Source organism: Vanacampus margaritifer, chromosome 8, assembly GCF_051991255.1.
Source record: "Vanacampus margaritifer isolate UIUO_Vmar chromosome 8, RoL_Vmar_1.0, whole genome shotgun sequence".
Taxonomy (NCBI): Eukaryota; Metazoa; Chordata; class Actinopteri; order Syngnathiformes; family Syngnathidae; genus Vanacampus; species Vanacampus margaritifer.
In genome coordinates this window covers 3,218,637-3,246,131 of record NC_135439.1, presented here as the reverse complement: position 1 = coordinate 3,246,131, position 27,495 = coordinate 3,218,637, and the positions used below count along the sequence as shown (strand labels likewise).

At 39.9% G+C, this 27,495-nt stretch overlaps 1 protein-coding gene across 2 annotated transcripts; it reads right to left on the bottom strand.

The window, feature by feature from the left end:
* Positions 1–1,210: 1,210 nt before the first annotated feature.
* On the bottom strand, positions 1,211–27,495 carry slc41a1 (solute carrier family 41 member 1). Of its 2 annotated transcripts, none has more exons than XM_077573623.1 (12): positions 27,265–27,495; positions 25,070–25,183; positions 24,111–24,869; positions 15,674–15,781; positions 9,710–9,781; positions 7,726–7,870; positions 6,260–6,406; positions 4,642–4,789; positions 4,422–4,501; positions 3,909–4,049; positions 2,056–2,204; positions 1,211–1,848 (listed from the first exon to the last, which is right to left on the bottom strand). In XM_077573623.1, exons 3-12 carry the CDS (start codon positions 24,591–24,593, stop codon positions 1,663–1,665), a joined length of 1,659 nt encoding a protein of 552 aa, XP_077429749.1. In that variant the 5' UTR covers positions 24,594–24,869; positions 25,070–25,183; positions 27,265–27,495; the 3' UTR covers positions 1,211–1,662. The 2 variants fall into 2 exon arrangements, with proteins under 2 accessions (XP_077429749.1, XP_077429751.1); XM_077573625.1 differs by lacking the exon at positions 27,265–27,495 and adding an exon at positions 26,836–26,967.

The window sequence follows — 27,495 nt, the reverse complement described above, 5'->3', positions numbered from 1 at the left end:
ACTTTGTAATTGATATTGAGGCTTTATTTTTCATTTAGTGTAACCAGACGGAAAACAAAAATGGTAAGTTTGAAAAATAGCTCACTTCAATTAAATGCTTTCTTGAAAATCTTCCTGTGCCACAAAATTTGAAATGAAAACCCCAAAAATAAAAAAATAAATAAAATCATAGCTGAAAAACAACACAAATGCTTTGTGCAGTTCTCTGTGAACTTCCTGCAACCAGTGATTTCAAATTGTCTCGGTGAGGACTGTTGGTGAATCTTTGGTGCCGTTTTATCCGATGGAGCCCCAGAGTAATGAAGGCAACACTCAAGGGCAGGCCTTAGAAATGATACGGGGACCCAAAATACAAAACCATCACACAAGGTTTAAATTTACTGAGCTGGACTCCTTAAGCCACTTGTTTATGTCGAAAGGTGCTTAAGTATGGAATTGGCAGCCAATTTGTACAGAACCCAACGGCTGCCTGCTTCTCTCTTATTTTGGGCTGATGTTTATGTCCAAGACTAATAAAGATTAGGCTCCGGTCTCATAATTGTTATGCGCATTGGGTCAGAAAAGGGACGTTTTGGAACCGCAAGCCAAGGAGGATTGAGGATTCTATTGTTTTGAGAGCAGCCAATAAACAGGCTAAAAAAAAATGTATTGAGTGTAATCCTATGGATTGACGGAGATTAAAGGAAAATCAACCTCCAAAATATTTTATGCAGCCCCACTTGTCTAAATACGGTATTTTGGTTAACACAGTATTGCGTTAGTGGAATATGAGTTAAGCAGCAAAATCCATCCGTTTTTTTTTTCCATCTCAGGCGGCGGCCATTTTGCCATTCGCTGTCAACTGCAGATGACATCAATGTTGCTCAGGTGACAACCAATCACAGCTCAGCTTCAGAAAAAAAGGTGAGCTGAGATTGGTCGTTGCCTGAGCCCTGAGCAACTGCAAGTGACAAAATGGCCGCCCCCTGAGATGGATACAAATTTTGCCGCTTAACTCATATTCTATAAATGTAATATTAATCAGAATGTTTAGACTAGTGAGGTCACATATAACATAATATTGTCGAGAAATGTCTTGCATCAGTCTGCTGCCGTGAGATTCAAATAAAACAGAAAGTGTAGCTACAGTAGCCGTACGCACTCTTCTAAAGCACTATGAAACATTTGCATTTCAGAATTTCCAGACAAAGCACTTGGTGATTACGTAAAATTGGCTTGTTAGGGTTTATTTATTTTTCTTTTTTCTCTCTCTCTCTCTCTCTCTCTCTCTTGGATTTGTTGCAAGATGATCACGCAAAAACGGATTTCGTGGCAAGCTTCCCCATTTAAAATAATGAGGAATAGCCTTTCAAAATAGAATTCATATCAATTTACATCAAACGGATTATTTACCAACAATAATCATCATTTACAATCGTACAATAATAACAGAGTCAGGGGACTCTCATCAGGCAAAAAAAAAAAAAAAAAGAAAAGTCTGTGGGGCTGAAGAAGACAAAAAGAGTTTCCAATGCTTCCACATTGAAACAGCCTATAGTGCTTCCAGTTATCGTTGCAAACTGGAGCACTATAAGTTCAATCGGAACCCACCCAGGGATTAGCCCTTTCATAGGAAGCATCCAGTTTTCCATCATCAGTGTCCACGTGTGCAAGGGAACGCAATCAGTTCCCCAAATTGGAGTCTCTGTCACCGATAAAAAAGCGCATGTGGAAGCAGAGGGCGAGGAAGCCGGTTCCCAGCAGGTCGCCGAGAGCAGTCAGGTAGGGAATGGAGAAGTTGTCGGGGTCCATCCCTCGGCCCCACATCCAGTGGACCATCCAGTCCGCTAGGTAGAGCAGGATTATCACCTGCAAGACGACGACAAAAATCAGTCAAACTGACTTCGTATATTTTCTTTGTCGGAAATTATGAAAGTCAACCAGTAACTATAACTCTGTGCTATCCCACTTTTTGAACTACAGTTGTGTACAGGGAAACGTGACAAGTACATCCAAGAAAAAAACAAAAGCAACCAAACCCGAACCATTAGCATAAGCGGAAATCACATGTTTTACCTGCAGCAGTGCAGCCCCCATGTAGAAGGTGATGAAGACAGGGGTTAGCGTGGTATGTCCCCCCCTCAGTGAGTTGATGGTGTAGAGGAAGACGAGGTGACCCGGGGCCACCAGGAGGAAGAGCACACGTGCTGAACGGGAGTTCACAGCTGGGGGGGGGGGGGGGTTCAGTTCATGAACACTTGAACCATATTGATGATATTGTTACTTGGTGATCGCTGATCTGTATATATTACTCGATAGTCAATAGGCCAAGACTTTTGAAGCTGTGGGGACGCCATTTTACTCCTCCCACGAAACGTTTCTCGGCATACGATCCTACACATTTACAGTATCGAAATTGGAGAACATTTGAGACCGCACTTAGTAGAAGCAGCATGATTTATGATGTTCTAAAATCGAGGACTCCAACCATTTTACAACTTGCCTTAAATACATGTATAAATTATATGCTTAACTCATTCACTGCCATTGACGTCAAAAATTCATTTCAACTAATTCATTAAAACATTTTTAGTTAAGAGTATGAAAACCTAGATTTTTTTTTATTGCACATGAAGAACAGATAAAAATGTGTTATTAATCGGGAGTTAACTAGTAAAGTCATGCAATTAATTACAATTAAAAAAATTAATCACCTGATGCCCCTAATTTTTATTGTTCTTTTTTCAATCGTGAGTTAACTAGTGAAGTCATGCAATTAGTTACAATTTTTTTTTAAATAATCACCTGACGCTCCTAAATTTTTAATAATCTTTTCTTCTTAAAAAAAAAAAACGATTTAAAAAAGAAAAGATTATTAAAAATTAGGAGCGTCAGGCGATTAAAATTTGTCATCGTAATTAATTGAATGACTTCACTAGTTAACTCACGATTTTATATCTGTTCTAAATATCCCCCGAAAAAATCTAGGTTTTCATACTCTTTTTAACAAAAGTGGAATTTTTTTTAAACTAATAGAAATAGTTCAAATGAATTTTTGACGTCTATAGCCGTCACTGGCAGTGAATGAGTTAATAATGTTTACAGGAGGAAACTTGTATTTTTTTAAATTAAAAGATTATACCTTTAATTCAACAAAAGATGCCAAATCTACGTATTTGTACAGTTTATACACTAGTCTGCTCAAGCGATGGGAGGAGTAAGATGGCTGCCATGTGGCTTCAACAGTTTGCATGGGCGTGTACTGGCTATTGGCTATCCAGTAATATATACAGATCAGTGTTGGTGATACACAGAGGTGGCAAATCCAGGTCCAGAAAGTAAAAACCCTGCCACAGTTGAGCTTTAGACCCAGGTGCTTGCTAGCTAGCTCCCCGGGTGCTTGTTTACCTGCTAGGGAGCTAGCTAGCCTGCCACAGTTTGGCTGTAGCCCCAGGTGCTCGCTAGCTAGCTCCCTAGCTAGCTGCCCGGTTGCTTGTTTACCTGCTAGGGAGCTAGCTAGCTAGCACGAGGGGCTAAAGCCAAACTGTGGCAGGGTTTTTACTTTCTGGACCTGGATTTGCCATCTCTGGTGATAGATGACCACAGGCATAAATCAAATATATGTACCATACACGTTAAAAAATGAGCTTTCCTTTCTCCTTATATTAATACACTGACGGGACAGTTGATGACCATCTGCAATAAGAAGCAGAGGTGGGCGCGACAAATATTTTTTAGCATCCGTCCTTCGTCAATCGTCAGCAAAATGGGACATCCGTTATTGACGGATTGACGATTATATTGACGGACAAAGACCGCCTTCTGTCAATGCTTAGTTTGTCAATTGTCAACAAAAAAATTTAATTAATTTAAAAAAAATAATTGTACTTCAAACTACCCTTAATATTTTTTTTAATGAGATAACATACTGGAAGTGAAGAAAGTGGCGCAGGGTGTGGGGCACTTCCTGTTCCTGGCCGTGGGGTTGGGATCCCCCATGGGTATTCCATTCATGTGCAGGTAGGTGGAGATTCGACTGGCTTGAACCGCAACCAGGTTACCTCCCACACCTGACAAAAGACACTCAAATGAAAGTTGCATGTTGGAAACATATTTGGAGTCGGTTTCATTTGCTACTTGAAATAAACCAAATGACCATTTCTTGAAAACTCCGCCAAAGGTATGGTCATGGTATTTTTTGTTATACACAAACATTGGATTCAAATACATGTAAAAATAAATCTGTATATTTCTTTCCACGAAAACAGTGGCCATCGTCACTAAGCTGGCAACAATGCGTAACTGCTCGCTTTAATACGTGACCTCGCTCCGCCCCCGTTTTTCGTCGTAGCTCCGCGTTTGCATGATACAGAAGACAGAACTCCTCCGTCTGCCAGAAATCATTTAAGAAGAAATCAAATTGTAGTCAACTAACTCCTCACCATTGATGACTGGAGTGAAGACAGCCATTCCAGCAAAGTTTGGGTTGGTAACGGTCTTGTCGAGAATAAGTCCACCGACACTGAAACACAGACAATTAAAACATTTAAGGATCATAAGTTTTGTATTTAGAATGATCAAAATAACAGCTAAACAAAAAGAGTAATAAACTTGACATCAATCAAAGTCAACTATATGGGGAAAGGACGTTTAGTGAGAAACCTGCTGATGGCCATCGCAATAATGACCGGCTCCCATCCGGAGTAGAGGACTTCTCGGGTCGATGGGATCTTCCTGGCGATCAGCACCCATATTGGACACAATGCCACAAACACCGCGCAGACCAGAGGACTGGCGTAGTCGTTGTACTCTGCATGAGAGGATCACGTTGTCATTTACACGGGGGCACTATTTCAATGGCATTTTTTTGACTAGTTTCGAAATGGACAGTTGTGACACATGGGATCCATTTTTTCTGGAGATCAACGAGCGACGGAGGGCGTGGTCGGCGTGGAGCGTCATATGACGGCTCTGCCACGCCGGCTACGACATCAGCTGATAAGAAACGTCACAACTGTTTGACGGCTTCTGAAGAAGGCGGCAGTCGACGCCCAAACTAGTCAAGGTATAAAGCACAAACTTTTTTTCCATACGGATGCTTGTGCCAATACTTTTCGGGCGGGTTTTCCAAATAAGGAGATAGTAACGGCTTTAATCATATCATGTTAAGACGCCTCGCTTTGCAAAGGATTAAACATTTATGTTAATTTTTTTTAAATAAATATTTACTTTCCAGAATTATTATTCACACATTCATTTTTTTTTTTTTTTGTACAAGTAGATAAGTTGATGTGTCGAATCTGCTGCTCTACGTCATTCAATTGCATTTACCTAAAGTATGCTAGCTTCTGATTGGTTAGTGTTTGGTCAGCTGATTGTGGATCAGGAAGTGTTGTCGCCCTAGCTGCCGTGTATGACGAGTAAAGTTTAAATCAAGAATGAATCCGTCTCCATCCTGCTTTTTGTAAATATTTTATAAACTTTAACCACCAACGGATCCTCACATTACACTATGGCTACGCTTCGTGTATTTTTCGTAAGTTTCAGATTTTTCTAGAAGAACAAAAAACACAAAAAACACTGTGGTATATTACTGACTATGTCGAGCAAAATAAGAAAGTAGTCAGACAAACATGTGCAATATAAGTTCATATGTATAACAGACTGTATGGTGTTCCACAGGGTTCAAATTTGGGGCCTCTGCTGTTTTTATTGTATCTGCCGCCTCTGGGCTCCATCTTTAAAAAAAACAGCAGTGGTTGTTTTAAAGCGCACTATAAATGTTTTTGTAAATGCAATTGTTCACCAGTTAACCATACGCCTATGTCTCGAATTTGGAAAAAATACCATCTTTTATTTTTCAATAAAGAAGGGTTCAGCGAATGCGCATCGGAAACCGCATAGCAGGAACACGTGTTGTCATTCCGAGAAACCAGGATGCGTCTTTGACTGTGTGACTGACGTGTCGCATTTCAAATCAAAACATCTCGCAGACACAATAGATAAGAGGTGACACCTCAATGTTGCGATTGTTCCAAAAGGTGCGCTGTGTTTGTCCTGTCAGTGCCGAAGACGGAACGAGGCATAGCGTGGTAAGAAAAGGGCGTGGCGGGGAACAGATCAACAATGAAGGCAAATAGTTGAGCAATCATTGATCCTGTTCTTTCACACCTCATTCAACATTTCAGACACCTTCACTAAGCTGTGCAATTCAGCTCACATTTCCATTGTAACCGTCCGTATTAGTCCGCTATGTTAAATCAATTTGCGGTTTTGTTACCGAGTTCCTTGTACAGCCCTGTTGAGATGCCGGCCAGTAGTGACAAGGTGATCAGGTCTCCTAAGCTAGCAGCAATCGGTGTGGCCACGTTATCCGGGTTGATGCCAACTTTCCTGGATGCAATGATCACGCCAATCATGATGAGTCCTGTGGGGACAAGCACGGGCACGACAGCGGTCAGTGAGTCACCGACATTCCGCTCCAAAAGTCCAACTCAGATACAACCTAGAACAGTTGTTCGCAACTGTTTTTCAGTGATGTACTCCGGTCAGGGTAAAATGGTGGAAAATAATTGAATAGCGCCACATCGGCCCCGTAAGACACCAGCCCACCAGGCATCTGCCCTGTATGCCGGATGGCCAGTCCAGCACTGTCCCCTTTGAAATTTTAACCAGTGCAAAATTTTGGTGCTGTGCCATCATTGTCTGATTTATTCAACTTTGGAACTTCATTTGTACAGTGGTCTGTATTGAATCATTTGGAAATCAAAAGACTTAAAAATACTTTTTTTTTTTAAGGAAATAATTAACAAATAAAGATTTGTGCACAAAAAAAAGTATCACCATAAACCCATTCACTGCCATTGACGGCTATAGATGTAAAAAATTAATTTGAACTATTTCTATTAGTTTAACATTTTCCCCCACTTTTGTTAACAAGAGTATGAAAGCCTAGAATTTTTTTTGTACATTTCGAACCGATATAAAATTTGTGATTAATTAGGAGTTAATGAGTGAAGTAATGCGATTAATTACGAAAAAATGTACGCCCCTAATTTTTAATAATCTTTTCTTTTTCTTTAAAAAAGAAAGAAAGAAAAGATGATTAAAAATTTGCGGTGCCAGGCGATTAATTTTTTTAATCATAATTAATCGCATGACTCCACGAGTTAACTCATGATTAATCACAAGTGTTATATCTGTTCTAAACGTACAATACATTTTTTTTTTTAGGTTTTCATACTCTTGCTAAAAGTGGGAAAAAAATGTTAAACTAATAGAAATAGTTGAAAGGAATTTTTGACGACTATAGCCGTCAATGGCAGTGAATGAGGTAAAGCGTCCTCCTTTAGGATCATAGTATAGATCTATTCTCAAAAAGAAACCATTATCTTAATTTTAAATACAATTTTCAAATGATTGACAGGTCATCCTAGGTCGCATGTGACAGTTTCGGTCGAACCGTTCTGGCTTGAGGATACTGTGTTTTTAGAACAATGTCATTTCATGTAATTTAAGATTTTTGCTCCGTATTGTGACAGCATTTTTGTCGATGATCCCCAAAAAAAACAACAACTTAAAAATAGATTAAAAGAGAATCTTGGAAACTTTGCCTCTTGTCTCAAATTGACCTTATGACATAAAACTCCAAAGCGTTCCGTCTACTGAGAAAGAAAATGCCTCGCCTATTTATAAGCAGCCACGAATACAAACGTTATAAGCAATAGCGAGGTGCAAATTCAATACCGAGTAGCAGAGAGGCAATGAAGGCAGTGGCGACGCTGGAGGCACAAAGCAGCACTGCATGGCCCAGCCGGAAGTGGCCTTCTGGAATCCAACCGAAGATCACAGCAGCAATGGAGGCCAGGAACCCGACCACGGTGGCCTGGACCTGAACACACGCGCATCCATAAATAGTCAACATCAATCCGATGACCATATTGTCATTGATATGGTATTTTCAGGATAATCCATATTTGAAGCCGATATTAAATTTTCAGTAAGACTGCCAACACTTATGGTTCATGATTGGATCTTAACTAAGCAATCACAATCGCAAGTTGATTTACGTGATGTTTAACTCATTCACTGCCATTGACGGTTATAGACGTAAAAAAAAAAAATCATTTTAGCTATTTCTATTAGTTTAATGTTATGTTTTTAAACTTTTGTTAACTGGAGTATGAAAACCTAAAAAATATTGTTCATTTCGAACAGATATAAAATTTGTGATTAATTGTGAGTTAACTAGTGAAGTCATGCGATTAATTACGATTACTGATATTAATTGCCTGACTCCCCTAATTTTTAATATTTTTTTCTTTAAAAAAAAAAAGAAGAATAAAATAAAATAAAAATCATTGTAATTAATCACATGACTTCACTAGTTAACTCACGATTAATCACAAATTTTATATCTGTTCTAAATGTACAATAAAAAAAATTCTAGGTTTTCCTACTCTTGTTAACAAAAATAGAAAAAAAACGTTAAACTCATAGAAATAGTTCAAATGAATGTATGGCAGTGAATGAGTTAAGTCAAAATATGAGATAACACCCCCACCCAAAAAAATTGCATGTCGTTCTTGTGTGGGGAAAACAGTCAAAAACAGCACAAGAAAAAAAGAAACTGCAGAAAAAATGTGGGTCTGAAGGGGTTAAAGCATGTTTAATAAACTATTTTTCAAAATTTTCTAAATGTAAAAATACCTGAAATTTTAAACTTTCACGTTTCTTTGTTTTAGTGTCGACCGAAAACAAAATGCTCCGAGGGTCAGCAGCATCTCTTGTAAAGTCAACTGAAAATTTTAATAAATAATTCCCTGATTTTAAATTTACCATTTATCTGCTGTCAGATATTTTATTTTTTTTTTTAAAAATATTCAAAATGCCCAATATTGGCGCCGATAATCAGAAAATACAAATAAACTCATCAGAATACTGATGATGTTATCTATATCAACAAAGAATGTAACAGAGTTTAGCAGACGATATTTAACTGCAGTCACTGATTTAACGCAGTTGTCAATTGGCCCGAGAAGATCCGTCGTAACGTCCAACTGTCAGGTAAGCTTGTTCGTTTTTTTTTTTTTTTTTGCCCGTAGATTAGCCTCATAATGTTGAGCTCATGCTGGGAAGTGCTAAAACCATATTTGATCATAATCCATGTTCTCAGTTGGAAAGACAACTATTAAAAGTGTTAAATAATTCTAGTTAATGTTCAAGATCTCCTGCTTGTTCCTTTCCTTGAAAACGCACAAATTGTCTTTTTTGGATTTTTACAAACACACACACACACCTCAAATGTTATGTTTACACAAGGAGCGGACAAAAAAATGACAGTTTAATTAATGAATTAATTTTTAACTGTGTAACTGGTCCCACGAGAAAAGTGAATGTTCCCTGCTTTTGTCAATAAATAGACTCTTAGCCGATTATTTATTTCAATTTTAATTTTAAATTATGTTTGGATTTTTTGTTGAGGGTTATTTTCATTCATTTTTTTTTTTTTGTCAGGATTTTTTCCCCCACATTTAACTCAGTCTTTTGTGGAAAACGCATGTTGAGTGTTGTTAGCGTTTTCTGAAGAATTTTGGCGGTTTGAAAAAAAATAAAATTTTTTTTTTTTTTTATAAAATAATGGGGGGTGGGGGGTGGGGGGTGGTTCGGGGTTTCTAAACCAATAATCAAGTGACTTGATTGACGTGTGCACCTGGTGATGTTTCTATACCTGGATGAGAGCCAAGTTCCCCATGATCATGTTCCACATGTCCTTGGTTGTGTCCATCAGTCCAATATTCGCCTGAAAGACAAAGACGAGCACAACGAGTTAGTTCTCGCACAATTGCGTGCACGCCGTTTGCCTCGTGGCGCCCCCGTCGGAACAAAAGAAGATCAGTTTTGGACACAAAGATGCTCTGATCTGTGATCCCCTGCGCCCAAGCCCCGACCACACTTATGTCATCTCCTCTCTTTCATCAAACACACACACACAAAAGCACACAAACACACGCGCACGCACGGATGCTGCCAAGCGTCAACGAGTTGTGGTCAGCAGTCACAGTGGTCCACTGTATGCAGACCAACAGTCGCCATTTTTCATCGTAGGTGCTCTGCCGGATTTTTTTTCACTAGGGGTGTCAGGCGATTAATTTTTATTTTTTTTAATCACAAGACTTCAATAGTTAACTCACAATTAATCACACATTTTATATCGGTTCTAAATGTACAATAAAATGTACAGTATTTTTTTTTCTAAGTTTTCATACTCTAATAAACTAATAGAAATATTTTAGTCATTTATACAGTAATTTCAGAATAATTCACAAAAATGAGTTAAAATGAAAAAGATGTACTGTACTTTGATTTGTCATTAGGTCATTTTTCCGCCACTAGATGGCATAATTACATTTGTAAGACTTTGGTGACAAGTCAGTGCAGTTTTCTTTTCATATTAAGAGCTCTCTAAACATTTTTGCACTTTTTTTTCAAATCGTAAAATACAACTTGACCCCAGTTTCCACAAATTAATTAAAATTTTGACGTGCACGTGTCTGCTGCGTTGCGACTGGAACTCTCCCAGTGCAGGCTTTCCAAGTAAGGGGCGGTCATTAGTCGCCCGTTAAAAAAATTAATAAAATAGTGGCGTTAAAGGAACGTTAAATTAACTCAAAATGAACGCACTCATTTTGACACCCCTATTTTTCCACACTTGACAAATGAAGTAAAAATGCAAAAGAAGGAAACTAATTCTGTAGCATAACCTGGTTTGAGACTAAATCTAAATTCTTGACCCAATTTGAGTTATTTTTGACCCACTTACGTTTTTAGACTTGTTACGTATGTCGTGTGGCGCGAATGAAGCGAATTCACGTTTGGCATGTGTCGCTATATCTGATCATTTGATAAAGCAATCATATTATTTCACAATGCATCCAACATTTGCCGCTTGGCAAAACGCAGACATCGAGAGAGATTTACACATTCCGGCCATTTTAGAGTCGAACCACCCTGTAAAAACGTGCATGTTTTTGGTCTGTGGGAGAAAGAGCGAACCCATGCAGGCACATCGAGCACATGTAAACTCCACTCTGAAAGGCCCCAGCGGGCAGGTTTGAACCCAAAACCTTCCTGCTGGGAGGCGACAGCGCTAACCATCGCAGCACGATGGCAAGAGACAGCAGTCGAAAATGGAGAAATGTGTTTCCGTTAGCTCGTCTGAATAGCAGCCGCTTGAAAGGAAACTTGAGAGGAATTTGAGAGTAAGAAATCTTCAAGTTAAAACACTATCAAAATACTATAGCCAGCAAATACTAAAACGTGAGCGAAATCCAAGACCTCAGTGACATGCCAATGTCAATTTGTGCGGAGGTTTGGATGTCAGTTTAACTTTGTATTCGAGCACACGAGGCTATCAGGGCCGTGTAAACACGCATGTGGACGGAGCCCACCTGCTGTAACATTCAAAAAGGCCAAACGGCCAAGCACGTTGATAACAAAGTTGAAGTAGGACTGATAACAAAAAAAAAGGCAAATATTGGCATAGAGCACTGCGGACTTCCATTGAACTGAAAATGCAAAGAGACACAACATTACTTTTTACTATTGTATTGTTTTCTTACTTTAGATTTCTTTTGTCTCACACTATGAAATAGTTCCAGCACAAAACAAAACTGATGTACAAATACAATCCAAAATCCACATCACAGTGAATCATTTTTTTTTTATTAAGTTTCATGGAAATAATAATACTAACTCATTAACTGCCATTGACGGCTATAGACGTCAAAAATTCATTTGAACTATTTCTATTAGTTTCACATTTTTTCCACTTTTGTTAACAAGAGTATGAAAACCTAGAGAGGATTTTTTTTTTACATTTAGGACAGATATAAAATTTGTGATTAATCGTGAGTGAACTATTGAAGTCATGCGATTAATTACAATTTTAAAAAAAATCATCTGACGCCTCAAATTTTTTTATATATATAATATATATAAAAAAATCGTCTGACGCCTCAATTTTTTTTATATATATAATATATATAATATATCTATAATATTTTTTTCTTTTTTTTTAATTAGGGGCATCAGGCTATTATATTTTTTAACTGTAATTAATCACGACTTCACTAGTTAACTCAAGAGTAATCACAAATTTTATATCTGTTCTAAATGTACAATACATTTTTTCTAGGTTTTCATACTCTTGTTAACAAAAGTGAAAAAAAAACTAATAGAAATAGTTCAAATGAATTTTTGATGTCTAAAGCCGTCAATGGCAGTGAATGAGTTCATCTCTATATAGGAACAAGATCGGAAAAAAGCAAGGAAACAGCTGACCCCCACTAAGGGTTACAATGTGTTTTTCAAACATGATGATCGAGTGCTCTTTGAGGAAACTTACAGTAGTTTTTAATCTCTTCATTAGCAGCGGCATGGAAAGAGACGTAAGTCCAGATGGGGTCGACCAATCAAGCGCTGACAGTAATGTCTCAAGACAAGCTACAAACTCTGGCCCCATTCGGGAGGATTGACGCTAGATCCTTTTAATGCTTAAACCTTCGGCCAATGGCAAAAGCAAGAGCAAAGCACTATTCAGGCTTCCATTTCATGCACCTGATGTCAAGTTGTTCGGTTTTGTTTTGCTGAAGGAAACTGATAAAACAACTGCTGTCAATACGGGTTAGATTAATTATGTATCATACGTTTACATTTTTTTCTTTCAATAAATGTTTGCCTAGCTATGGAAGTGTATAGCATTCACTTGAAAAAAACGTTACACATTTTTTGAGGGAGCTTTGTTTTTTGGTGTATTTTTTTCTCTAATTTTCTGAATATTTTTTTCAGTTTTACTGTTTTTTTTTTGGTAGTAAACGGGGGTTAATAATAAAAAAGAAAAAGAAAATGAAAAAAAGTACTCGTGTCCGCCATTAGCGAGTCTGCAACAAATCACTTGGGGTTCAGAAGTAAAAAAAATATATAAAAAATAAAAAAAACTCCAAAAAAACACAAGCTAATGCTCTGCCCCCCCCCCCTGTTTTTTTATGACATGCAAAATATGCAGAAAAAAAAATTCTGAAAAACAAACTATAAAATATAAAATTACAGAAAAAAAAACACAAAGCTCCCCCCAAAAATTTGTCAGAAAAACAGGAGCCCCCCCCCCCCCCCCCCAAATACACTTCTGGCCACTTATAGCTTAGCAATAGCCGCTAAAAACATATTTAGCTGACTCAGCAATCACACCGCGACAATAAAAGTCAGCAAGTTAACATTGTCACATTCGCAATGTCACAAAAAGTTGAAGTCTCCTTTTTGTCAGAAAGAACGGCTTACTTGTGAAGTGGGAGTCATTTGAGGCGGGTCAGTTGGGCCCTGAGTTAATCAGCGTTGTCACTTGTTTCCCGCACACGAGTGGAAAGAATGTGAGGATTGCTCTGCTTAGCTACAAGTCGGGCCGAATTCTCTTATGTCTTCACTGGAAGGCCAATGACCCCCTCAACATGTAAAATGGACACTAATAATAATAATAATAACAATAAGAAGAAGAAGAATTGTAATAATAGTAATAATAATAATAATAATAATAATAATAATAATAATAATAATAATAAAAACTTGCTGAGGTGAAAGTGCAGACTTAAGTCATTTGCTCCGTGAGAACGTGTGACCAAAGGTAGCTGACAGTGAAATGACTTGCCTAAAAGAACTTTATTATCGGCCAGTCTGTGCATATAGACATTTATACCGTATATCAACGACACCCCGAAACATGGCCGGCTTCTGACGCAAAGTGGAAAAGTGTGCTGCGGTCTGACGAGTCCACACTTCAAATTGCTTTTGGAAATCATGGGCATGGCAAAGAGGGAAAGGACCACCCAGATTGTTATTAGTGCAAAGTTCAAAAGGCAGCATCTATGAGACTCTGCTGAAAGGTAACAACAGAATTGAATATAGGTTGAAAATGATAAAAAAAAAAAAATCCTTATATACATTTTGACCATTTTTTCCCCCCTTATAATAATTAGGAAACAAATACAGTGATACCTCAGCTCACAAACTTAATTGGTTCCCAGAAAGTGTGTGTGAGGCGAAAAGTTCGTCTTCCAAACATTTATTTCCCATAGGAAACCATTAAAATGAGAATAATCCGTTCCCAGGTTCCTATAAAACATAATTTTCTACTAAATAAGCCTTAAAACGACACAAAATATACCTTATTTTATGTATAATAAACGTGCTATTGTATTGTAATTAAAGAAATACACTGTACTGTATAATAAAGTCGTTTTATTTGCCTTTGTGATGGTAGTTGACGGCTTGATGGAATGGAGTGGGAGGAGGAGGGAGGGAGGGAGTTACTGTTTGGAAGGAGAGTCACCTTCCATAAGGACTGTAGGTAACTCAACCTCCGGTGTGGCCTTAATAGCTTCCTTGTTCTTAAGGATGGTAGCATTGGTAGACTTAGCGTACTGGTACTGGGACGCTAAGTCCCACAAACGCACACCTCGTTCGTGTTTTTCGATGATCTCCTTCTTCTGGCTCGACCGTAATTTTCTTTAAGGTCTTCTTAGGCTTAACACTAGCCTGTGGTTGGGTCTTTTTCAGTCCCACGATAGCAAAAGCACACTCCAAAATGTCTACCAAACACAAACCACGTCCGCACTCAAAGAAAGGGGGTGATGATGAATTGGGACGCCGTGAGCGTGCGTCCGCTTCTCGTGATTTCTCGTGTCGCGTGATTTGGTTCGTCCGCCGAAAACTAGTTCGCCAGCTGAGACTGCATGCTCGCGAATTTAATGTTCATGAGGCGAAAAGTTCGTCAGCCGACGTATCACTGTATCAATATGCAATATTCCCCCCCCCCCCCCTCCCCGCTACCAATGTTCACATTTTCAAATGATCGCCTCTATAAGATTGCAAGCAAATCGCATTGTCCCTTCGCCGGTGAGCTATTTTTAGAACAGGCCCGCGGGATACTCATTTCGGGCCTTGGGAGTTAACTGGTGCCAGCGGGCGTATTATGGTAAACCTGTTCAATATTTGCAGCTGAGATGGAGCTACACCGAAGCGAGCTTGTGTTTACACTTGACAGGTTCTGGTTTGATCGCCGGGTCACAATGCAAACGCTAACATCCGCTCGCCGTTGCACGTCAAACAAGTCAAACTGATGCAGTTCAGTGCGCTATAATAATCATCTATAATTGTAAATAATGATGTTGTGGTTGGAACGATACTGCCTCTGCCACATGTCCTTGTCGTGGCATGTTTGAAAATACTTTTTAATACGACCATAAACGGACAATATGTACCCAAGCAGACTATTGAGTTTCATCACACAAACTGCCCAATCGGGTTGCAACGTTTTTATCCATATCGTTCGTTTTTTAGCTGACAACAGCAGCAGCAACAACGACCCATTTGGGAGAACAGGTTGGGTTGAAAGATTCAGGTAAAAGAGCTAAAGGAATGTTGCTATCAGTTTGTCTGAAATTGCAGGTTCCTCTGTCAACATGACCTGTGACCTCACGAACATGTTGCCTTAATGACTGTCGGTTTTAGGATTTGCCAGGAGATGGAATTGGGCAACTCTTGACAACAACAACAACAAAAAACAATGAGTAGCCACAAAATCAATAAAAAGTCGGGCAATCCCACTGGAAAATGAAGCCAACGGGCAAACATGACTTACCGCTGTGGAAAGTCTGGAGGCCAGCGTCATCTCCAAATTGCCTTTGAGACCCAGAAGTGCGGGAACAAGGATGAAGACCTCGGAGACCTCCGTAAACACGGTCCAGTGCTGAAATGATCACAAAGTACTTTCAGCATAACATCGTCAACAGCGCATTACGCAACACGGCCACAACTGCTATATAACATATAGATTTCTATATTGTATGTGTGTTCGGTTCAAAAGGTTCAGTTCAGTTCGTCTGCGTTCTGTTTTTTTGCTGGTCCGTCATCGTCAGACCATCACTTTTCCAAGCCGAACCAAACTGTGATCGTCTGTCTAACCACGCTTCCGTCATGACCACTATTTTAAGACCGTCAGGCAAATGTGGGCATTCCATCAGTCCGCCATCCGTCAACAAAACAGTGACGGACGGATTGAAAAAAATCAGCCAGTACTTGACGCGGTTACCATTACACTGATGGACGAAAAAGCCGCTTATTCCGTTATAGATATATTTTTTTGGTTTCTCGTCATTCGTCAGAAACACGTCCATCGTGCCCACCTCTCAGCGTCGTCGTCATCATCATACAGCCACTGCTCCGAGTCTTTAGATCTCCAGCGCAAGATCTCTGGTACATAAAACGAACGTCTTAGAATTACGACTCGCTCACATGTCAAATCGGTAAAATTACCGAATGAACAAGACTGAGCTCTCCAGAAATAAAATAAAATTAAAAAAAATAAGAATTACGACTCGCTATGTTCGTACATAACTACACCAGATTTTTTTTCTAAGAGTCAATAAGAGTCGCATATCAAAACGAATCGAAAACTGGGTTGTTGCCATTATTGGTCTCCCTTGGAATGAGATCTTTGGTCGCAATGGGATTTGCCTGGTTAAATAAAAGTAAAATAAATAAAGGTCAAATAAACTTGTTGATCCTACCATAACTCTTTGACTGCCAGACGTTTTCAGAAAAGGGATGGCCTGGGTGCCAGCCGATTTTAAGCATTTTGACTGATCTTTCAAGGTCCATAGAAAATTATGTGTTTGGACTATGGAAACACACATACTGCCAAAAAAAGATTGGACTCTCATCTTCCATCAGAAAAAAAAAAAGTTTGTTTCTACCTTATTCCGTTTTTGAGTAATCAACAATAGAAAATTGTTAGTTTCACCGGTTTTGAAAAAAAACGTCTTTTAACGTCTTTGGCACTCCTCCATAGGATTTTACTAAACGTTATTTAACGTTTTTGGCAGTCAAAGAGTTAAATACATGAGAGGACTGATAAGAGGTCATGTCAAGCTCTGCATTCCCTTTTTTTTGTATTTCTAGGCGTGGCATTGAAAGACTGGTAGTGACACTACTTGTGACTTTTGTCTTTTGCTGTGGTTGGGTCAAGCAGAGCTGCTTTTTGGGCCGAGTCCTTTGACTTGGCCGCCCGCCATCTGCCAAAGCAGCAGCCTTGAGAGCACCTCCGTGAGCACTCACTCTCCTCTCCTCTCCGCTTTCACGGCCGCATGCTTTTAGGCGTACTCGAGCTCACTCTACTTCTGTCTCACAAGCTCGCTCTCAGTCCTCCTGCGGTGATATATGTTGTTGTCTCCATTGAAAACTGGCTCTTGGCCAAACAAGCTCTCTCTCTCTCTCTCTCTCTCTCTCTCTCTCTCTCTCTTCATGGCCACCTCTTCAGTTCTAGGAACTTGACAGGACAACCCCAGCACCCCTATAGGAGTTCTGGTATGCGATCCCTTCCCGGGTCAAGTGTCCCTGTTAAGTCACATTATTCCATTGGTGATCGCTTACTTGCTCTACCGATTCGGCAGCTGAGGCTCGAGGCACGCAAGGTTGACGCAACTCGGCGCCGTCGTCGAGAGCTCAGCAGGCGGTGTCGGTTGTCGTTTGCTACAGTAACGGAAGATACAGTTTGGCCCACGACCCCGCTGATGAGTTATGGAGTTCATACACGGCGCTTACGCAAACGCACAAAAGATGAAACATAACGTCTGTGTACGACCTTCGCCGCAGAGGTTGTTTCCTGTTCGTTTGGTGAGCATATTCGCAAATGAGTAGCGGATTGGCTGCTGTAAACAAACGTCGGTTCATCATTTTCCATTCAAGGCATTGTCAATTTGAATCCGTCGCCCTTTATGTGGGGATCGCACACGCATGGAAGCTAACCCGGAAGTAGTTTGTGTGCGTGAGACATTGTCCTTTTTTTTTCTAGAGACATTGAGACATTGTCCTAACAACAGGAATAATTGGCTGTCTAGTTGTTAGCCTCTCATGCAACAAACAAAATAGACTTTGCAAACATGGGCACTCCAGCTAGCTTACAATTAGCTAGCATGAAGCTCCATAATGCATAAATGAGTCGTAACGTGGGCAATAAACCCGAATCCCGGTGGGAAATGTACGGTATGTTCTTGCCTCGCTATCTTTGACACACCGCATGCCGAGTTTCTCATTCGAAATACCAGAGCCGGGCACTTCCGTCTCCCTTCCCACCTTCTGCCGAGCGCTTCCATATATTCGACCGAATGCTTTATGACGCAACGCCTCGCAAAAATACACGGAAAGAGAAGGACCGCCTATAATGACCTCGATTGACGATCCGTGTATTTATCCGAGGTTTCGCGTCATTCTGCATTTGCCAAAACTACGGTCTGAGTCCTATACAGATATTTCGACGCAGATGGATTTGGTTCTCCCGTTGACCAGGGTACACGGCGCAGGATCCTGGTGATTTAAGTAAGTTCTTTTCATGAAGTTGGTACACTGCAACTCTGGCTGGAAGTGTTCGGTTTAGGTGAACGGTATGGGATTTTTTAATAGGTTTTAGGTGAACTAATGAATACACACACACATACAAAAAAAAAAAAATAAATTAAAGTAAAAAAAATAAAGGAGAGCAATGATGATGACATGTCAAATCGGTAAAATTACCGAATGAACAATACTGAGCTCTGCAGAAAAAAAAAAAAAAAAAAGTACACTGCGTCAGCGGCCAGTGTAGGTTTCCACAACTCAGTATGTTTGAATGAGATAAAAAATAATATTGCATAGTAAATATACAAATGGGAAAAGTACGGGTATGCGTTCTGCCACTCACTGAATCTTCCTCAAATAACCAACGAAACCAGCATGTGGGCATTGGAGGGACTTTACAACTTTGGATTCATCCACTGCAAAAAGCACCACACGTGTCACTCAATGATAGACCACGCCTACTGATTGGACCCTGAGGGATTCCTTCACTGCCAAAGTACCACATAGACCACACGGGTTTATAATCCCAACTGAGTGATTCCAACCGTTTCCTCCTTACGGGGATGCACTTTCATTTGCATCCATTTCTCTAATCTAACAGCTAATGTTGAGTCAGACCACGTGAAAGTAAACAGTAAACAGACAAGCCTTAATGCCATTGGGGAATTATCTTAACAGCCTACACCAGGCAATGAGAGACGAGGAGATGGGGTTCGGGTTCATGGGAGTGTGGAGGGAAGGCTACAAGTTAGTAGCCTGGCAATAGCCGGATTGATTTGTGGGAGTTTCTCCACAATATCAGCGTTGATTTGCTCGGGAAAGGCGGGGCATGCTGCACGACACTTCCAGCTGATTGGACGAAGCAGAATCGTAACCAACTTTTGTTTCGACCAATCACGGCAAAGGATGAAAATGTCGTCGCCGACATGCCACTTTTTTGGACTAGCTGATATCATGACGAATTCATTGCAGCGTCCACGCATTCGGCCACCGGAGTCGCCATGTTTCATTTGTTTCTTCCCTCGGCTTCGGCGCGTCTTGTTTTCGTCATAGTTGCATATCCCGCCCCCCCCAAATACAACGGTCGCTCTGTGATTGGTCCGAATCACCCGTGGTTCGTATCGGTGGAAATCAATGGGAGCGCTACAGAGTTTGTGAACACGCAAATACCGCAAGAATACTTCTTGCGAGAGCAAAGTTAGTTGGATGTGGGAGTAGGAAAAAAAAACTGCTCCAACTTGAACAGAGAAAATCCTGGTAAGTAAAAGATTAGCCAAGGCTCATGACAGCGTAAAATCTTTTTAAGCTAATCCTTTGAAACTTGAATACACATCAGCTAGTTAATGTGATATCTTCATGTACAAATAAAATAAAAAATAAAAAACTACTAACAATAATTCAGCTGACAGGATGGTTAGTTGCATCTTTGCAGCCTTGACGCAATCTAATTTTTATTTTTAGGTTTTGGCTTGGCTGGTGTTTAACCGGAAAGTATTCTTCTTTCATTCGTTTTTGAAGCACACAAATTATTTCTTCAAAATTGCGATAGAGAGTCAAAGTGGCATTCTTCTTTGAAATGGCAAATAATCTTTTATCAAAACAAACAATATCCGATCTATTTGTAGATTACAACAATAATGATCAAATCTGTGTGGCAACATATTCAGCAGTTTCATGAACATCACGTTTCATGAAACATGATCATGTGCACATTTTTTAAATCAATAATTAACAAAATATATATTCAATTAGGCTACATGAAAAATAAAGCTTACGGATCATCAGTCGGTAACATCACACATGCTAACGTGCAAAAAAGTTGATTTCAATATTTTATTTATTGCATTTAGTTTGTATGTTTTGTTTTGAAATGTGTAGTATTATCACATGTGGCCAGAACAAACTCCAGAAACGGACCTCAGACTAATTGAAAAAAATCTTTCCTGCCCTTTTTTAAGATGGTATATATTGAATGAATACACCCTGTGATTGACAGGCGACCAGTCCAGGATGTCCCCATCTCTCCTCCAAAATTAGCTGGTAGCTTAGCCAGTTCCCAAATATACCGTAGCTCAGGCAGGGGTCCCCAATTGCAAGAAGAGTTGAAATAAACTTTCAGCAAATGTTGCTCCGGCCATTCCCAAGAAGATTTGCACCGCGCGACCTTTCAAGCCCATATATAACCCTTTATGACCTCAGCCTTGAGTTTCTTGCCATGGGAGCGAGAGACGCTTTTAGGCCGTTCGACTGCCAAGTCGCTCAGCGCAGCTATGCGGACATCTCCAGACCAGTCTGGACGGCGTTTTCTGAGCCAGCCTCGAGTGGGAAACGCGCCAGAAACTACTGTAGAAAATCAAAGTGACTAACATTAAAAGGTCACACTTCGAAAAAAAAAGACCTGCGGAGCGTACGAGTATCAGAAAGAGTGAGCGAGTTACAAATCGCCCGCCGACAAGGACGCGGGGGATTAGCTGAGTTAGCGTTTCACGGTGTCACGGAGAGGGAATTACACAGCCACAAAAGACTGGCGGCTGTCGAGGTTATCATTGCCTCCAAACAAGAACTTGGACGATGGCAGACGGAGGAGAAACAAGCAGCCCTTGAGCAACGCTGCACCAAGCCAGTGTTTTGGAAAACAAAGACACCACAGCAGCATGGGGCCTAACATGGGACAGCATGAAAAATGTTGGACCTCATACCTCAGAATTCCACAGCGGTTGGGATACCGCTATAGTAAACCTTTTCACATTAGCACTATATTTGTATTTTCTTTGCTTTTTACGATGACTATAAATACGTAGAGTACAACCAAACTCACCGTTTACGTTGTTAAATACTTCAATAAAATACAACCAAACTCAGTTTTGCCCCGCTGCCTTTTTAGAAACATACGCTAGCGCTATAGCATGCTAATGCTAACATCTGTTTTAGGGGAAAAGCATGCTACCATATGTGTTGAGGATTCGATGTTGCGTTTGATTTTGGACCGCAACCTAATACTTCATTAACACAAGAAAGAAGTTCATTTATTAGTAGAATGACAAAAAAGAAAAACAATGGTGACGATATAGCATTGTTTGTTGTCGCTATTGTATTTTTGACCCAATCGTTATTATAAGCTAGTATTTTTTAAATGGGCGGGGATTCCCCGAAGCACGTATTTAACACGACACATTCAACCATTCATCAGTTTGTCAAATGCTTGTGTGACAGGCCCGTTCCATTGTGACTTTCAGCGTGCGTGGTCTGCTGTAGAACTGGTTCCGCTTGGATTTAACTTCGACCTATAATTATGTTTACGACAAGGCATTCGATAGCAACCTAAACCTACAAAACATGTGACATAAACAAGTATACGCAAAATAAATGAAGAACTTTTGACACATGCTATTTGCAATGCTATTTTTTTTTTGCTGGGGTGTCCAAACTTTTTAATTTGAGGGCTGAGAAATGAAAGGACTGTAATTTATTAAAAGCACACTAAAATTAAGTAAGCAATTATATATTGCATTTAATAAATATCAGCTTCCTGTTAAAGGTGATTAGGCAAATTTCTTGGGAATTTTTCAGATTTTTTGTGCCGTCAGCCCGATATCCCACTTGACTAGACCACCCGTGCAACGGCAGCCGAATCCGATCTCCACAATCAGAACCAAAACAAGTAAGCTGTCCATTTTATAAAGCGGTTACTTGACGGTCATTAACATGATAGCTTCATAAAACGGATCTTGTCACACAGCAGTAAGTGGAAGAAACTATTTTTCCTTATTTTGTTATTTTAGTCATAGTTCATTTTGATCTCTGATCATTTAGAAACATACATATATAGACAATTTTATAGTGGCACTTTTTTTTTTTTTACACCCTTACTTCACACTCTGCCTCCTATGACGGTGTATTAGGGCTACGTATATATATATATATATATATATTTTTTTTAATTTATTTATTTATCTATTTTTTCAGAGGAGGGGTAATATTCTGAGAGAAAATTCGCAAATTTGCCACTTTATAAAGTAACAAATTTGCGACTTTAGAAAGTGTCAAGTTTGTGAAAAAAAAAATCACAAATTTGCCACTTTATAAAGTAACAAATTTACGACTTTAGAAAGTGGCAAGTTTGTGAGAGAAAAAAAAAATCACAAATTTGCCACTTTATAAAGTAACAAATTTACGACTTTAGAAAGTGGCAAGTTTGTGAAAAAAAAAATCACAAATTTGCCACTTTATAAAGTAACAAATTTACGACTTTAGAAAGTGGCAGGTTTGTGAGAGAAAAAAAAAATCACAAATTTGCCACTTTATAAAGTAACAAATTTACGACTTTAGAAAGTGGCAAGTTTGTGAGAGAAAAAAAAAATCACAAATTTGCCACTTTATAAAGTAACAAATTTACGACTTTAGAAAGTGGCAAGTTTGTGAGAGAAAAAAAAAATCACAAATTTGCCACTTTATAAAGTAACAAATTTACGACTTTAGAAAGTGGCAAGTTTGTGAGAGAAAAAAATCACAAATTTGACACTTTATAAAGTAACAAATTTACGACTTTAGAAAGTGGCAAGTTTGTGAGAGAAAAAAAAAATCACAAATTTGCCACTTTATAAAGTAACAAATTTACGACTTTAGAAAGTGGCAAGTTTGTGAAAAAAAAAAATCACAAATTTGCCACTTAATAAAGTAACAAATTTACGACTTTAGAAAGTGGCAAGTTTGTGAGAGAGAGAAAAAAAATATCAAAAATTTGCCACTTTATAAAGTAACAAATTTACGACTTTAGAAAGTGGCAAGTTTGTGAGAGAAAAAAAAAATCACAAATTTGCCACTTTATAAAGTAACAAATTTACGACTTTAGAAAGTGGCAAGTTTGTGAAAAAAAAAATCACAAATTTGCCACTTTATAAAGTAACAAATTTACGACTTTAGAAAGTGGCAAGTTTGTGAGAGAAAAAAAAAAATCACAAATTTGCCACTTTATTAAGTGATAAAAGTGGGACTTTATAAAGTGGCAAATTTGCTAGAAAAAATCTCAGAAATTTACGACAAATACACGTAGCGTAGCTATAGTCTAATGTGAGGATTCATTGGTGGTTAATGGGACACTGTTTATAAGATGAAAAGCCAGGATGGAGATGGATTCATTCTCAATTTAAACTTTACTCGTCTTACACGCAGCTAGAGCGACACTTCCTGATCCCTTATCAGCTGACAAACACTGACCAATCAGAAGCCAGCATACTTTAGGTAAATGCAAGTGAATGATTTGACACATCAACTGGTTAATGTCTGCTAAAGCAATCACTATTTCCTTATTTGAAAACCCGACCGAAAAGTATTGGCACGAACGTCCGATTAGTACGCTGAGTGTATTTCTTGTAAGTTTCAGATTTTTTATTCTCGCAAATCTGCCACTTTCTAGTCACAAATTCACGACTTTATAAAGTGGCAAATTTGCGAGACTGAATATTGCCCCCACGCTCTAAAAATTTTTTTTTTTTTATATGTGGCCCTAATTTGCTGTCGTCACATCGTGGGCCGCTGTAAAATGAACGGCTGGCCACAAAATGGCACCCGGGCCGTAGTTTGGACACCACTGCTTTATAGCCTTTCTGGATAACTACACTGCCGGACAAATTGCTTTCGTATGAACATCAACTTGATTGCGAGCGTTGCATCTCGTTGCTCACCTGGACAATGTCGAGCACCATCCCTGCCGCCACGGTCCCGAACCCGGCCAGCAGGAAGGGGAAAACCACCTGCAGGCCGATGGAGAAGGAGGTTTCTTTGAGGGGCGGCGGCGGTTCAGGGCTCTGGTCATTGCTGGTGTCGTCGCTCTCATTCTGGCTTGCGTTCTCCAAGAGCGCGTCCTCCTCACGCTGACCTTTGGCATTAGCCCGACAGTCCATCACGGCAACGATCTCCAGCCTCTCTTCATTCTCGGGGCTCTCGTTGGCCATTCCTGCGAAGGATGTGACCTCTTTCAGCTCAAACGCACTCCCAGTTTCTGTGCTCCCTTCCTCGCATCCCTGCGCGAGGATCACCGGGTGGACGGTGGAGTTGGAGTTGAGGAAGGCCGGCGAAAGGGGCCCCCCCTCCTTCTTCATCTCAACGGCCCCGGAGGACATGTTGATGTCGGGCAGTTTGTCTTGTTCTTTCGACCAAAGTACCATGCGGAAGCCTTTGCAAGACGATGGGCTCAGCGGGAAAGTTTGGACTCGGGTCTGCCGAACGCTTTTCGCTGGACCACCTTGACCTGGTTTTGATCCTGATCGGTCGACGTAATTTATCCCATTAAAAAGGCGGACAGGGGGTGATGATCATTATTAAAAGGCCAACGGGAAATTAGTGAATGGCAGCGAAGCACATCTGCACAGCTTGTGTTCCTGTCGGTGTTTTGGGAGCAGGACCAGTATGTTCTCCATTCAATGCAAGCGGCTCTGTGTGGGCTGGCGAGAAAAAGAAAAAATGTTCAATGACTTGGCGGAGGGACTCACCACAACAACCCCCTTTGGTCAATAGTCCTTTTTTTTGTGAAATGTGAAAAGTCAGACGTCTGAAGTCGGTGGGTCGCGATGCCGGCTAGTCGTGCTCTCGGTCCACCGACCGCAGTAGACTCGTCTGTCGAAACGGGCTGGCGAGGTCTCACCTTACACCACGTGGCTGCTGGAAAGGTAACTTCGCTGAAGATATTTAAAGATCTGCAGCACGAGGGTTGAATTACCATCCACCCAAAGGGACTTCTTAGAGAGTGGACCATAAACTGCACGGGAGAATAAGAACATATCAATTGATTAGGCGTGTGTAGCAGTCCAAAGCTATTACACAGCATTATAGGAATGATTTTGACTATCATTGTCATCCGATTTATGGTACACTGAAAAAAAAAGTCTGTTGGATTTACTTCTTTTTTGTGAAAAAGTAAAGAAGCCCAGTGTCAGAAATCTTGGTCTCGGTACAGCAGGTCTTGGATCCTGCAACAAGCTCGTGACCCGAACTCAACAATGGCTCAGGGCAAATCATTGGACTGTTCTTAAGAGGCCTTCCGTGAGCCGTGATCGAAACGCTATCGAACATCTGGAAGGGGCTGAAAGTCGCCGTCTGGAGAAAACACCCCTCAAACTGAGACAAGTGGAGCAGTTTGCTCCTGAAGAGTGTGGGCCAAAACACCCGCTGAGAGTTGCTGAAGTCTCATTCAAAGTTACAAAAAAAAATCACGTGACTGCAGTAATTGCCCCCAAAAGGTTGTGCAACAAAATACAAAGTTAAGGGTACCATCATTTTTTTGTCCAGGCCTGTTTCATGATTTAAAAAATATATATATAATAATTCTGTTGACCCACTATTCAAAATTTACATTGTTTAAAGTTCATTATTATTATTATTATTATTATTATTAAAGACATAATAATATTTGCCAGGTATTTTTTCTAAATAAACATACAACAATTAACCTAAATAAATAAATACAGAAATAAATAAATAATAAATAAAGTTAAAAAAAAAGATATAATTATGTTCTTCAGAATTTTTATGCCAATAAGTTTATTCAAATGGATGTTTATATTACTATTGCTGTTTATTATTCCTATCTAGCAATGCCCTCAAAAACAAAATCCTAAATCTCCCTCTATGGAGCACTAAATTACATTTGTGTGGAAAGTAACAAAGTACAGAGATTGTAAACTTGTTTTTTCACATGTACACTTGACTTGAGTATTTATTTTTGGATTATTATTTACTTTTACCCCCCTTCTACTTTATACTCCTAACTTAATCAAAAATAGACTTTTTACTTTTTCACCTTTCATGGATTACGATACAGCATTAAAAAATAAAAAAGCGTAAAAACACAGAAGTTAGGTCAACAGTTACCGTCTACAGTTACAAATAGGCCGATCTAAAGTAGCCTATAATATAAAATACAGAGACAGCAGTGATATGGAGAAACATGAACCAAGTGGAGCCTGCAACAGATCCGAAGAAGCAAGATATTCCCAATCCTTGTCTTGAAGACAATACATGTCTACTCCAATCATTATTGTTGGCGAATGTTTTGTGTCTTGTGCCATTTTGAAGAAAAAAAAAAAAAACACTGGCTTTTGACATGCAAAAATTAAACGACTAATCTGAAAAACACATGAAGGTTGGGTGTTATCATAAGCCAATTTTGCATTGTTTTTGTTACTAAGTTCACAGCATCACTTTTATTGCTAGCATTAACGGTGAGCTAACACTGGATCGCTTTTTAACTTTTACACGTCTTTTTATTTCATTTTTAATTCGTTGTCAATACTTTTTTTTCCACCTCGAAAATGAGCAGGTGCCCTAAACACCTGACATGAATGTATTACGACACATTAACACATTTTAAAACAAAACATTTGATTCTAAAGTCAAGTCCGCTTTGCTTACAGTCTTGACTCGACGCAGCTTTCCTCCGCTCGTATGTTGCGACATCGTCCTAAGATGGAGTTGAACCCATCCTGTTTAGTAGTCAGGACCAACAGCAGGCCAACCCAACATGGCAAAGGCGTAAATTAGTGCTCCCTGGTCAGGACTTGAATAGACCAGCTAGACCGCAGCCCCCCTGTTCCTTTCTTCGGCTCATTTCGTCAAGGCCAGGAGGCTTTCTGTTCCAACCTCCAGTTGGGAGAGAAAGTCACTGCCACAACATAAGCATGCCGATTTAACTCGTTCACGCCGTTGGAATAAATCGCGGATAGCAAAAAAAAAAAAAAAAGTGGCTGCACGTGACACATTCCGCCAGATGCAACATCGCGCCACTGGCGTCGTTTAACATAAAAAGGGAAAAAGCTCACATGCTCTGTGTGCGGCGGTTACCTTTTGGTGTGCGGACCCGGGTCGAGGCTCTGTCGGAGTCCAGCGAGCTGCCCGCATGTATCCTTCCTTCCTTCCTTCCTTCCTCCGATCCTCCCTTCCCTGTTACGCGCTCGGGCTGAGGCGCGGATGCCGGCGTGCACGCCTTTAAGTACGCTCGCATGGATGGCCGGTGCAGGTTAATAGTTAAACTGTGCCCCGACCTCGTGACGTCACGTTACCGCGCCCGTCCAC